This window comes from Tiliqua scincoides, chromosome 10, assembly GCF_035046505.1.
Source record: "Tiliqua scincoides isolate rTilSci1 chromosome 10, rTilSci1.hap2, whole genome shotgun sequence".
NCBI classification, from domain to species: Eukaryota; Metazoa; Chordata; class Lepidosauria; order Squamata; family Scincidae; genus Tiliqua; species Tiliqua scincoides.
In genome coordinates, this window is record NC_089830.1 from 6,310,117 (window position 1) to 6,323,514 (window position 13,398).

Consider the following 13,398-nt stretch of genomic DNA (forward strand, 5'->3'; position numbering starts at 1 on the left):
TCGGTCCTGAAGGAGAAGCACCAGCTCAGAGCAACATCTCAGAATGGCTGCTGCATGTCTCAGGAAGAGAAGTCCTTTTGGTGTGCACTGCAAGGTCTTTAGGGGGGAAAAGCCTCTCTTTACTTCCTGTTCTAATTGCTGTCATGCTCTAGCTGTGGACTACTTTGGTTGGAGCTAAGAGAGTGTGAGCAAACCTATAGGTAGGAGGCAGCCACAAAACAAAAGCTGCCTGCTCTGCCATTAGTCTGTGGAACTCCTTGCCCCAAGATGTGATGATGGTGTCTAGACTAGATGCCTTTAAAAAGGGGAGTGGAGAAATTTCTGGAGAAGTCCATCACAGCCACAGCCACAGCCCCATTCTAGGCATGTCTAATCAGAAGTAAGTCGCATTATAGTCAATGGGGCTTACTCTAAGGTAAGCATGCATAGGATTGCAATCTGAGGAGATGGGAACTGTCCAAGTGTGGGGTGGGGGAGGGCTCTCCATGGACACTGCTGCTCACTGAGGAGGAAAAGTCAGGGGTTACACCTGCTGTACTTGGCTATGGTGGTGCCTGTTCTGCAACTTCTGGAATTGCTTCTTCCCAGGTGGGCAGCTTGCAGGAAGACAGCAGAGATGCTGCCTGTTTCCCTCTCCGAAAGGGGTGCAAAAACCTGGTTGCCTGGATCCCTTGTTCCACCCCGGGCATTAGAAGAGCACATCCAGGGGGCCCAATCCTGCCAACTGGGGAGGGGGTACCAGGGCTGGGGGTTGAGCATACTGTTTCTCCCCTCTCCTGCTGCCACACTGTCTCCAACTCCCTTCCTCTATGTTCCCTGGCCAGCTGGAGTCTGCAATCCCAGGGAAATCACATCCAGAGAAACCCACTCCCAGGGAAACCCCCACAGCCAGCCAGCCAGAGATGCCTTTGGGAGCCTGCTCCTTCTCCTCCTCATCCTCATTACTTCCATTCCTCCCCGTTCTCAGGCCTCTCTCCTCCTCCTCCCCTCCTCTGGCCCCCCTCCCACTCAGGCCCCCCCACCCACCCACCCGCCTGCAAAAGGGACTTCCCAGGCTGGCTGGAGTCCTGATCTGACTCCTGAGAAACCAGGCTGCCAGGGCTCACCTGAAGGCACAGGGTCAAGGAATGGGGGCAGTGGGCGGCAGGGCACCTCTCCTCTGCATGCAGCTGAGCCATGAGGCTGCACAAACGCACGGGCACCTTACAAGGCGCCTGCACTTCACTTTTTTGCTTGTCTGGGCACTCACAGACCAGGAGGGAAGGGAGGAGGGAGGTAGGAGAGGGAGAGGCTCTGAGCTGCTCTGATTGGCTGCTGGTGCTGCAGAGGCTTTTTTCTGCCTGGAAGGGCTTTTTTTTTCCTTTTATCACCAGAGACCAGTGGTCCGCGGACCCCGGGTTGGGAACCCTAGTATTAGGGGGAGAGGCCATGAGCATTACCTTAACTTCAGAGCCCAGGTCAACCATGTGGGTAGACCTGGGCTGAACTTAAGGCCTCCATGGCTGAGGTTTGCTGGGTGCCCATACTTGGAGCTCAGATCTACCTGCCAGGTACCTGGCATCTACCTGGACTCCCATTCCAACCGAACTTGCTGGCACCCTGCCCAGTGGGCACTCCCCTGGCACCCGATTTTGCTCCCCATACCGGCAGGCACTCTTCCCTGCAGGAACAAGAGATGGGGGGGGGGCTATGCACCCATGGCTCCCCCCTTGGATCCACCCCTGAATACATTGCACTTTCATCTGGAAAGGAACCAGAGCATGGATGAAAGTCAAAAATGGATGGATGTCAAAGCAGAGCCTTATTTAGCTTGCAAATTTATTTTGGCCAAAGAAAAGTGTAACTGAATAAGTATATAACATATACAATCCAGGTGGAATCCAAATCAACATAAGAACATTGACAAATGTCGTGGAAGGTGGATGAAATTGGACAAAAGAGGAAAGCACATGAACAGAATTTAAAAGGTGGTTATAATTGAAAGAGCAAAGCGATGAAAGTCAAATATATGCAAGTCAAGGCATGTCTGAACCGTGCCAGCAGGCCAGCTCTCCTACTGGAGAGTAGTAGCTCAGTAGTAGCTATGGTCCACTTGTTACTTTGCTGCCCAAACCAGAACTTCAGATTCCCCAACTGAGTGGCTGCCCGGCAGGAGGTGCCAGTGCTGGTTGCATCCTACTTACCACAGTGACTGCATCATTCAGCAAAGACTCCCCAAACACCAAGATGTGTAGCAGCTCATTAATGTGGATCTCTTCGAAGACGGCCAGGACGGCAACGGGGTCCACAGCGGAGATGATGCTGCCAAAGAGCAGGTTAGGCAGGAGGCCAATGTCATTCAAGCCGGTGCCACCGATCTGGCAGACGGCGTACAGTAGCATGCCCACAAAGAAAGCGTTCCAGAGTGTTCCCACAACCGCAAAGACAAGTATCGTGCCCAGATTCTCGGTGAATTGGCGCAAGGGTAGGAAGTAGCCCGCGTCCAGGATGATGGGCGGGAGGAGGAAGAGGAAGAAGACCTTCGATTCGAGGATTGGTGGGGACTCCCCTACGGCCTTGATGAGCCCGCCCACCAGCAGTCCGACGACAATGAGCAAGCAGCTCTCTGGGACTATACTTGAAATAGTGGGGATCACATGGAACCCTGGAAGAGGAGAAAGAGACATCAGTTCCTCTGCACAGGGACGGACCTCCGGCACCTACAGTTGCAAGTAAGCAGAACTCCATGGGGCAATTCTTCTAGCACAGGATTGGGCAGCAAAGCTCGGGCATCCTTCACTCTTCAAAAACAAAACCACTAAAAAACAACATTGCAGCCACAACCCCAAGCAACCCACATTATCTAGCAAGGAAAGTGGAATTCCATGGCCTTGTGTGCATTATGCACACTAGGTAGAACTGTCTTGTCTTTGCATCACTTATTCGGACTCTGATGGTTTTGGGGAAGCATGACAAAGAGGCTGTTGGACCTGTAAGATCAGCATTTTAGAAGCTTCAACAGACTAGCAAGGGGTCAACTTCCAGTTTGGAGAAACAAGCATCATGTGTTGTGTTGAATGCCAGCAGTAACCCAAAGAGAGAGAGAGCCTTGCGGTCCTCACCCAGATGTCTTTTCCAGCCTCCACTGGTCAACCCAAGTCCAATGGTGTTTCCTCCAGCTGTACACAGCTCTCTCCAAAGTCCCAGCCAGAAGTCTTGCCCAGTTAAACAAGATCCTTCTGCATGGAGATGCCACCAACTGACCACAAAGGCACTTGGACCTGTGGGTTCCACAGTCCCAATCCGTGGGCTCTCAGGACTTTTGCCATGTTCTTCTCCTTCCTCTCTCCCATGTTTACACTCTACAAAGCAGCACTCCTGGCTCACCAGGGAGTGCACACTCAGGAGTAAGCCACAGCTGGCCCCCGGAAGCAATCACAACAGTGATGCTTCTCAAGCATACACCTCCAAACACGATACACAAAGTAGCACACAAGCCCTGGCAGTGTTGAGAAAACAGCTTTTGCCCCTCAATGTGCACAGTTGTTGCAAGCCTGCCCAGTGGCAATCCTGGCCTCTGTGCCACCCAGAGCCAGGACTGCAAAATGCTGCCCCCCCCTCCACCAATCACAACCAGAGGCCTTCTAAGGGCCAGAGAGGCCACGTACTCCCTCTCAGGTCTTCTGAGGCAAGAAAACTGGAAGAGACATTTTAAGGCCCTCCAGATGCCTTAGAAGGCCTTCTGAGGGGCAGGGAGGCCACACTGGGCCTCTCCGGCCCTCAGAACATCTCCGGAAGGGGAGGCAGCTGGCACAGCTGCCCTCATGGCCGCACAGCTGGGGTAACAGTGCTGCCCCCCAGCCGTGCCGCCCGGAGCCACCTGCACCCATGGACCCCACCTAGGCACTCCACTGAGCCTGCCGTTCCCTTTCACCACAGCCCAGCTCCCTTCCTTCATCGACATCTGCTTATTTGAAAAATGGCCACCATTTCCCACATGTGCACTCCTTGGAACAACCTTTTAATCACATTCAGCAGTTTCTTCTTCCCAGAACAGGCTTTTCAGTGCCGCCCCCCCCCCCCGAATCCAGCCCTGCTGCTTAGGGGAGCAAACTACTCGCTGGCACAGCATGTTCCATCCTTGACAAACCTGGCACAAACATGTTCCATCCTGGTACAAACACAACTTGTCACAAGGCACAGCAAGTTTTAATCAGTACTTCAGTTGTGCTCTGTTCTTTCTGGTGGAACTGTGGGGCACACACAGCCATCTGCTCTGGGTGCCACCACCAGTGAAGCTGCAACCATCTCATGTCGCTGTGCACCTTTTCGTGTCTGTGGATAACACAGCTGGAGAGGGCAAAGACAACCTGGTCCAGATGCTCTGGGGCCCTCTCACCATTGCCCCAGGTTCTGCCACGGGCTGCTGGCAGACCTGTAACCAGGCCACAGTTGCATAGATCAGGTGAGAGAGGGCGCAGGGCTGCTCTGAACAATTGTGGCACCTCACAACTGCACACACTTCAGTGGCTGCATCTCCACCCCCACATGGAGGGGCTTACTCAGCCAGGGCCCCTACATGAACCCAAACAAGGCAAGAACTCCAAGGACCGAGGGCTGGGAAGCCTACAGCTGTGCTATATGTAGTGCCAAGAGCCCACTGCCCCATAGGAGGGTGAAGCAGATCTGCCTCCCAACAGCAAGTAGAGGTCCAGATGACATGCATTCCTTGTGTTGTTCAGGTGGGCAATTCATTTAACAAGAAGCAGCTGCAGGGCATCCACTCCAGTTGGGAGTGGGACGGATTCACCTTTCCATTCTTGTGCTCTTTTTCCTGCTAAAAGCCATCCCACAACAGCTATTTTTAGCAAATACAGCCATACCTTGCACTTTCTTCTGGTTAGAGACCAGGGCATGATGAAAGTAAAAAACGGATGAATGTCAAAGCGGAGCCTATATAGCTTGCAAATTTATACTGGCAGGAGGAAAAATTTAAATAAATAACAATAACACACGCAATGTGTGCAAAACCTAATCAATCAGAACTAAAAGAAACACAAACACAAGAATGTCAATGAATGTCATGGAAGGTGGGATGAAATTGGACGAAAGAGGGAAGCACGTGGACAAAATTTGAAAATGGGGTTATAATTGAAAATGGCTGAAAAGAGCAAAGCAATAAAAGCCAAGTGGATGAAAGTCAAGGGAGTGCTGCAGCTGCTTTGGGGACTGGTGAGAAACAGCTGGGGCAGAGGTAGGAAGCATCACGCACGCACACACACACACACACACCCTACTTATGTGCACCACAGTTCCCATCTGAGTTCCTCCCCATAACTACTTTTCTTCAAGGAGAGGATGCCAGCCCTAAGCACCCCTCTTGTCACCACCAGGAATGTAACACACACTGTTGTTTGATCCCTCATCTCTAACAGAACATCAGCAGCACCAGAGACCCTCCTCTGTTGCTGCAACTTGCTACTTCCCTGCTATCAATTTTGGCACTCGTTACAAAGGCATCCTCCCACGTTCACTGCCTCTTAAACAGAGAGAGAGGCTGATAAAATAATTTTTTGTGTGGAATGAGGGGGGGGGGAAGGGCAAGCAGGCAAATTTTAGAGTAAGTGTGTGAGTGTCTCTCTCTCTCACACACACACACACACAAACACACACACACACATTAACCTGTACCACCATATAAGAACCTAAGAAGAGCCCTGCTGGATCAGGACACCGGCCCATCTAGTCCAGCTTCCTGTATCTCGCAGTGGCCCACCAAATGCCCCAGGGAGCACACCAGATAACAAGAGACCTCATCCTGGTGCCACTCCCTTGCCTCTGACATTCAGGGGTAGCCTACTTCTAAAACCAAGAGGTTGCATATGCCCATCATGGCTCTGTAAGCTGTGATGGACTTTTCCTCCAGAAATCTGTCCAATTCCCTCTTAAAGGCATCATAAGAACATAAGAACAGCCCTGCTGGATCAGGCCATAGGCTCATCAGCTTCCTGTATCTCACAGTGGCCCACCAAATACCCCAGGGAGGACACAAAACAACAAGAGACCTGCATCCTGGTGCCCTCCCTTGCATCTGGCATTCTGACATAGCCCATTTCTAAAATCAGAAGGTTGTACATACACATCATGGCTTGTAACCCGTGATGAATTTTTCCTCCAGAAATTTGTCCAATCCCCTTTTAAAGGCATCTAGGCCAGATGCCATCACCATATCCTGTGGCAAGGAGTTCCACAGATTAATCATATGCTGAGTAAATAAATATTTTCTTTCACATGGACCAACTAAGTAACATTAAGGCAGCAGATCTTTGCTACCCTATTCATGTCCCTCCCTATGATGAGCAACAGAAAATAAATTATGCAACAAGTATGCATGTTTACTTATTCTATACAAGTCACAGAATCCAGTTTTCCTTGCTGCAGAATATGGGCTCTCTGAGTGCAGAACTGTGCTATTTTTAGCCCAGAATACTGCTTGCCAGGCCCAGCTGGTGCAATGCAATCCAACCCGCACTGCAGAGAAACCTCAGGCAGTAGCCCTGGAATGCCAGGCGCCAAGGCCAGCTCCAAAGGAACTGCTTGATGCCTGCACTGCCGCTCTGCACCTGACTTATTTGCAATGACATCCCTGCTGTTCTGTCTCTTCAAAACAGATGAGAATTCAGTCGGGTCATCCAAGGACGAAGCGGTGAGTCAGCAGTTTGTGCATGCATTTTTTTCATCACGCATTGCGAGTGCACGCCGAGTGGCAGAAAAGAGGATCAAAGGCAGAAGATGCAGCAGACTTGGACACCAAGATTAGGATGTTTGCTTCCCCCACTCCAAACTGACAGAGCCTCTCCAAATTGAATGCAGAATTTCAGTTAAAATCCCCAAACCAGACAGCAGGTGCAGCCCCGTGCCATCTGTGGCAATCTCCAGGGTAGATCGGAGAAGGCCCACATTCCTCCCCGCTGCAAAATCTGGTGCTTCTCCCCACGCAGAGGTCATGTTTAAACTACAGGTATAGTCATGGCCAGACTGTACATTTGGGGGGGGGGGTTCACTGCCACCAGAAATGCAGGATCAAGGTTGTGTTTCCACCCTTGCAACCAGCCCGGGGGGGGGGGGGGGAAGTTGCCTGAAAATATTTGCTGGGTATTAAAACGGAATAGATAAATCTATTAGAAGGCCAGTTTGGATACCAACTCGTGTTGTTGTGAGCTACTGTAGTTGACAAGTGATATATAAGTAGTAGTAGTAGTAGTAATGTGGATGAAGATGTTGTTCCAGGTGGATCTTTCACTGTGGAGTGAGATTTGCAGTTAAACTCATTCCAAACAACAGGTCTGTCAGTTCAGGCAAATGACAAGAGTCTGAAAATCTGGGATAGAAAAGTTGAACTATTTAAGGTAGGGTTGAACTATTTAAGGCTAAAACCTTCTGTGGAATTTCCACTGTGAAGAGGAACAAATTAAGGGCTCTGTGTGGAAATGGGGTCAGGACTCAGGGAGTGCTGGAAATTTTGAGGTCTGAGAGAGTCTCTACGGAGAACTACAAAGACCATGCTTTTCTGTGCTAAAATGCAAGATGATGTGTACAAGATGGTGAGTGGCTCTTAACCCCAGAAAATAAATCTACATTATGCTGAAGTTTGCGGGTTGGGCTGTTTTCGCTATATTCAATGGCCTGCTTTGGAGATACTAGAGCAGCCATTTTCAACCACTGTGCCATGACACAGTGCCTGCCATGGTCCCGAGGTGTGCCGCAGGAATTTGGGAGAGGGTTACTTATTAGTAGAGCCATTGGGGGATATGACAGCACAGTGTGCCTTGTCAATTGTCAAGAAACTGATGGTGTGCCTTGACCATTTTAGTGCCTTGCCGGTGTGCTGCAAGATGAAAAAGGTTGAAAATCACTGTGCTCCTCTACAGCCCTTCCTCCATCACCATCCACTCAATTTATGCCTCGGTTCTTGCAAGAACAATTCTGAAAAAGGCAAGGCAAAGCTGAGAGCCAGTACAGTACAAAAACTCCCGTTAACTCATGCAACTTGCTTGCAAAATTGTGAGCTGCTTTGTTTGCTGCTAAGTCCCTTCTACTCATGAAAGGAGGAGAGTCAAGTACAAATTAAAGACACGAGTCTGGCAATTATAACTGTCTCTCACTTTGTCCCAGGGGCTGTCAGGATTCCATTAGGATGGAACACTTCTGAGTTAATGAGATCAAAGGATTCATCGCCTCTCTGCAAAACTCTAAAAATATACCTACAGAAAGCTTGCTTCCATTGTGCCTCTGAACTGGGAGAAATTCAGTACACCCACTTACTTTGCAACTCCCCTCCTTCAATACTGAACATGCCTGGAGCTGTGTTTTGTGAGTGACTTGCTCACAATACCCAGTGAGAGTCTGGGCCACAAAAAAAACAAGCAAGCAGTACATAGAACCACAGCTTGTCAGGTCACCTGGAGTGAGCAAAGAATCTACTCTAGGCAACCAGGCAGCAGAGCTATTACCAAGTGGGAACCCATCAATAGGCAAGTTGACTCTCTATGTCAATATTTCTCAAACTGTGTGTTGGGACCTATTAGGTGGGTTGCCATTCATTTCAATATTTTATTTTTAATATATTAGACTTGATGCTAGCCTGGTATGTGACTGCATTTGGGGTAATGTTACAGATCTGTACTTTTAACAAGCTACTATGTATATTCCTTTAACAATGATAGTAAATGGGACTTACTCCTGGGTAAGTGTGGGTAGGATTGTTGAAAATTTTCCTGCTTGATGAAGTCACTTCCAGACATGACATCACGTCCTGACAGTTTCTCACTCTAAAAAGTGGGTTCCAGTGTTAAATGAATGAATTGAGCTCAGACCCCCGTGGAATCAACAACCATGTTCCCTGGAATCTCAACCTCTGCCTCCCATGCAGACTGGCTCCCTGGAACTAGAGACCAGCACTGGGAGACTCCAGAGCCAGCTAAGACCCTTGCTTTTCACCTTTGAGGGTTCTCAGCCGGATAACATAGGTGAGCCAGGTGAACTGGTCCTTTACTGGACTCCATAGCTAACTGGAGACCAAGATTTTAAAGAAGAGCCCTGCTGGATCAGGCCAAAGACCCATCTAGTCCAGCTTCCTATGTCTCACAGTGGTCCACAAGATGCCTCAGGTAGCACACAAGACAACAAGGGACCTGCATCTTGTTTTATCTGGCACGTCACAGATAGCCTACTACTAGAACCAACAGGTTGCATTTACCCATCATAGCGTGTGACCTCTTCATACTGCCAGTCCTTGGTGTTGCCAGAGAAAAGCTACTTTCATCTTCCCCCCAACAGGGCAAGCAGGGGCTGGCTTGCAAGACTGATGCGCCCCAGCACCTCCTCCTCACCTAGGGAACTGCCAGCCCCCCCTTTATTTTCAAATTCTCTCCTAGTGCAACACACTGGCTACAGAATGGATTACATCAGGCATCGTCCATGCATATCCATGCAGTGAGCTGGCAAATATCCCTCCAGGCCTTTGGGGGCAGCTTCTTAAACCTTCCGCTCTGCTTTCTGCCGAGAGAGCTCTTATAGAGCATATGTTTCAAAAATTGAAACCGAAAAGACATTCTTGCATGGAGAGTGAAGACGGAACAGTCCGGTAATTTTATACTGGATGGAAAGTGGTCAGGTTCAAAGCCTTTAAACAGCTTTAGTGGAAGGATACTTACTGATACCCAGAACGTTTGCTTTAACACACAGTCCCACATGAAATGTCATATGCCAATGTGCTAGATATGCAGGAGTTGCTTTGCAGTAGAAATTCTTTGCATTTCTTCCTCTTAAGGAGGGCAGGTAAAGAAACTCCAAGTGGAACTGGTAGCTAAGGAACTGGTGTTGAGATTTTTTATCAGAACAAAAAGCCCAGCACTGAGAGCAATTACGTAGATACCTTCAATGACAAACCGCCAAGCTGCTTAAATCACTGCAGGAAAGAGCAGGGACAGTGAACAAAGATCTGTAAAATGGACTTCTTGGCCTCTAAGATTAAGCAGCAGCGGGGCACAGGGCTCCCTGGACTTCCACTTCCATATGTGGTACACATGTGGTTTACAGACGCTCCTAAAACAAGACTGCATAAAATGAAAGCCCCTGATGGCCTCACAGAATTCTGAGTACATTCACAAGAAATTTGTACAAGACAACACAGTGACCCAGTACAGCGTTTCTCAAACTGTGAGACTTGATCCACTTGGTGGGCCATGACCCACCCAATCTCTGGTGGTCCTGCACAGCCTTCAGTGAAAATGGGGGGGGGGGGATGGAAAGATCAGATCATGAATTGCCTCAAGCCATGAGGCTATGCAAAAATCAAATACAGGTGCAACCTATTTATCCACACATTTTTTATCTTCAGATTTGTCTCAATGGGGTGGGGGACCTGAAAGTCACACACACCTTTGCCTCCTTTGTCTGCTCCTTTTCCAGGCAGCCCAAAACACTGCAAAAAGGTTCCCCCTTGACCAGACAGGGAAATAGCCAGGAGCCATGGAAGAGGTCCCCCTTGCTAAGGAACAGTAACACTCTTGGAGCCCCTGAGCCTGCAAAGAGGCTGAAGAGGGGAAGGAAAACCTCTGTAGCCGGAGCACCTGCAGCAAGGTGGAGCGCGCTTTTGCGCTCTCTCTCCCCACACACACACAGGTGCATCTGTAGTAGCAACAGAGGGGATTGCTTTAAAAAAACCCAGTGAATGTTTGCCAAATTCCCCCCCCCCAATTGAGATGGTGCAGGCTCTCCTGCTCCAGCAGACACAAACAAAACCATCCACACTTTCCTGGGAGTAAGCCCCATTGACTGGAATGGGACTTACTTCTGAGTAGGCAGGCATAGGACTGGACACTTAAAAGCTCAGCATCGCACCTGTGAATGAAGTGGGAAGTGGGACAGCTGGTAAAGGGAGGGCTGAGGGTGGAGGGGAGGGGATTGATAACAGCTGCCTTAGTTTCCTTCCATCCAGAAGTGTCAGGCTAACTCTATGGAATTTAGCACAAAGCTAAATTTGTTTTTTTTTTAATCATGCCAGGATTAAAAAGTCAGGAACGGAACTTACATGGATAAATAGGCTCCACCTGTGGTTGCTAACTGCCCTGCAAAGAGCTGAGCTCCTGCAGTTTGCAAGCTTGTATAAATATAGGGAAATATAAATGTTTGAGCCTCTTTTTCTGGTGTGTTTCCACCACCCAAGTCTGTCAATGACAGGTAGTGTGGGCAGGTGAAGGCTGGGTCACTTAACTAAGCCCCTCAAGCCTTGGGACTATTCATTAGGGCTGCATCATTATGAGAAATGGAGTTAATTTTTGGAAATAAATAAAATGTTACTTATAAAAAGAAATATTATTTACAACAAATATTTTTTATTTTAAAAAATTATTTCTTTTAAGTCTTGTAAAGCTAGGTGGGTCTTAACAGAGTGTCATTTATAAAAGTGGGTCCTGGTGCTTAAAAGTCTGAGAACCACTACTCTAGTACAATCTGTGACTTTCCCCTAAGAAGTGCACTGACTATATTGGAGGAGGAAGAGGAGGTTTCTCCCCCGCACAAGTGTTCTACAATCCTTGGGCAAGCCTTCTAAACCTCCTAGATCAGAATGCAAAAGAGTAGCAGGGCTTTGGTGCATGACCAACACATACCTGAGTGCAGCACCTGCCCCCCCATCATCTACACAGCTAAGATATTGCACAGTTTGTTGTAGCAATTTGTTTGAATGAGAGAATGCTACATGCTGATCTTACTTGGCTGCCTGACAAGGGGCGCAATCCTAACCCCTTATGTCAGTGCTTTCCAGCACTGACATAAGGGCAATGCAGCTCTGAGGCAAGGGAACAAACATTCCCTTACTTTGAGGAGGCCTCTGTGAGTGCCACCCAACTGCAGGATGCAGCACGCATCCCACTGGCACAGCTATGCCAGTGCTGGAAAGCACTGACATAAGGGGTTAGGATTGCGCCCAAGGACAATCAAGAAGGCAACATAAATGAATGTGAACCTTCTCACAAGGAGTGATGAAAAATCTGGGGTGGGGTGGGATGGGGGGTAAGGAATTTTTCAATACTGCTGAAAATGAGCATGAACTATGGGGTTGTTTCAGTTTATCAGAAATGAAGAGGGGCTGTTAATATTGGCACCACCTGCTTTAGGAACTGGAAGCCCTGGAAGAGTCTGCCACAAGCAGTACCCAAACCTTAGACATACTCATGGCAATATCCCAAGACATGGCTCAAAATCGAGGCAAAGGAAGCGGGCCTATGGGCAGCTCCCCACGTTTCCCCAGGTTTGATTACAGCTGCTGAGCCAGGCACATTGATGTTTCCAGCTGGTAAACACACACAGACTCAGGCTGTGTCTGTCTCATTTTTACCTAGAACAGTGGTTCCCAAACTTTTTAGCACAGGGACCCACTTTTTCAAATGACACTCTATTGGGATCCACCTAGGTTGACCAGACTTTATTTATTTACTTATTTATAACAACCAGAGAAAAGACCCTCAAAACATTTATCTCTCTATATTTACACAAGCTTGCAAACTGCAGGAGCTGAGCTCTTTGCAGGGTACTTAGCAGCTACAGTGTCTGATTTTTAAACTGCCTCAGGGCTGGAGGTACTTATCTGACCTTTCCAACACCCTTTGGGGACCTACCACTGGATCCTTATCCACAGTTTGGGAACCACTGATCTAGACGCATCCAAGATTTGGTTAGGATCTGCCTGCAACAGAATATTGGCACTGCAAGCAATAGCAGGAAAGGCACCATATGGGGTCCTTCTGTCACCTTGACTTGTTGCTCCAAGCAAGTGAGACTCTCCCCCAAGCTGATTTCTGAATGTCCTTGTATAATTAGCGAAGGCTGTGGGTTCTGTTATGAACACACATTGGCTGCTCAGGAGGAGGAATTCCCAGCTTCAGAACTAACTACTTTCAGGTAGTCTCAAGTAAATCTCTCAAGGCCAAGTTAGATGGGACTTAAACACAAAGCATTTGACCCAATGTGTATGGGCAGGAGTCTACTGCAGCTGTGGGTCTCCAATTCATATTGGAACAGTGGTGTGTTGGGAAGAGGTTTCAGCATACCCTTCAGGCTCCACCCCCAACTTCATCCAAGTCAGCTTAAAAATATAATAAATGCCAACCTTGGGAGGTGCAGGGGATGGCAGGATGGAAATGGAGCAGTCAGCATTTACTTTGGAGATCAACACATCAACTGTGCAGTCTGAAGCGGGAGGGGGGGCAGAACCTCACTCAGGTGAACACACACACACACACACTTTTAGGGGTTTCTATACTGATTTACACCTGCCCTTATAAATCACTTTAATGCCTTCCCTGGACTCCTGTAAACTCACACAAAGAAAAACCACGTATACACCCCTATCTT

At 48.6% G+C, this 13,398-nt stretch overlaps 1 protein-coding gene across 2 annotated transcripts in view; it reads right to left on the reverse strand.

The window, feature by feature from the left end:
• Positions 1-13,398, reverse strand: part of SLC9A1 (solute carrier family 9 member A1) — a 70,099-nt gene that overhangs the window by 22,615 nt on the left and 34,086 nt on the right. For both annotated transcript variants that reach the window (XM_066638460.1, XM_066638462.1), the window contains exon 2: positions 2,184-2,644. In XM_066638460.1, the coding sequence (XP_066494557.1) occupies positions 2,184-2,644 (461 nt within the window). The remainder of the gene's footprint in view (positions 1-2,183; positions 2,645-13,398) is intronic.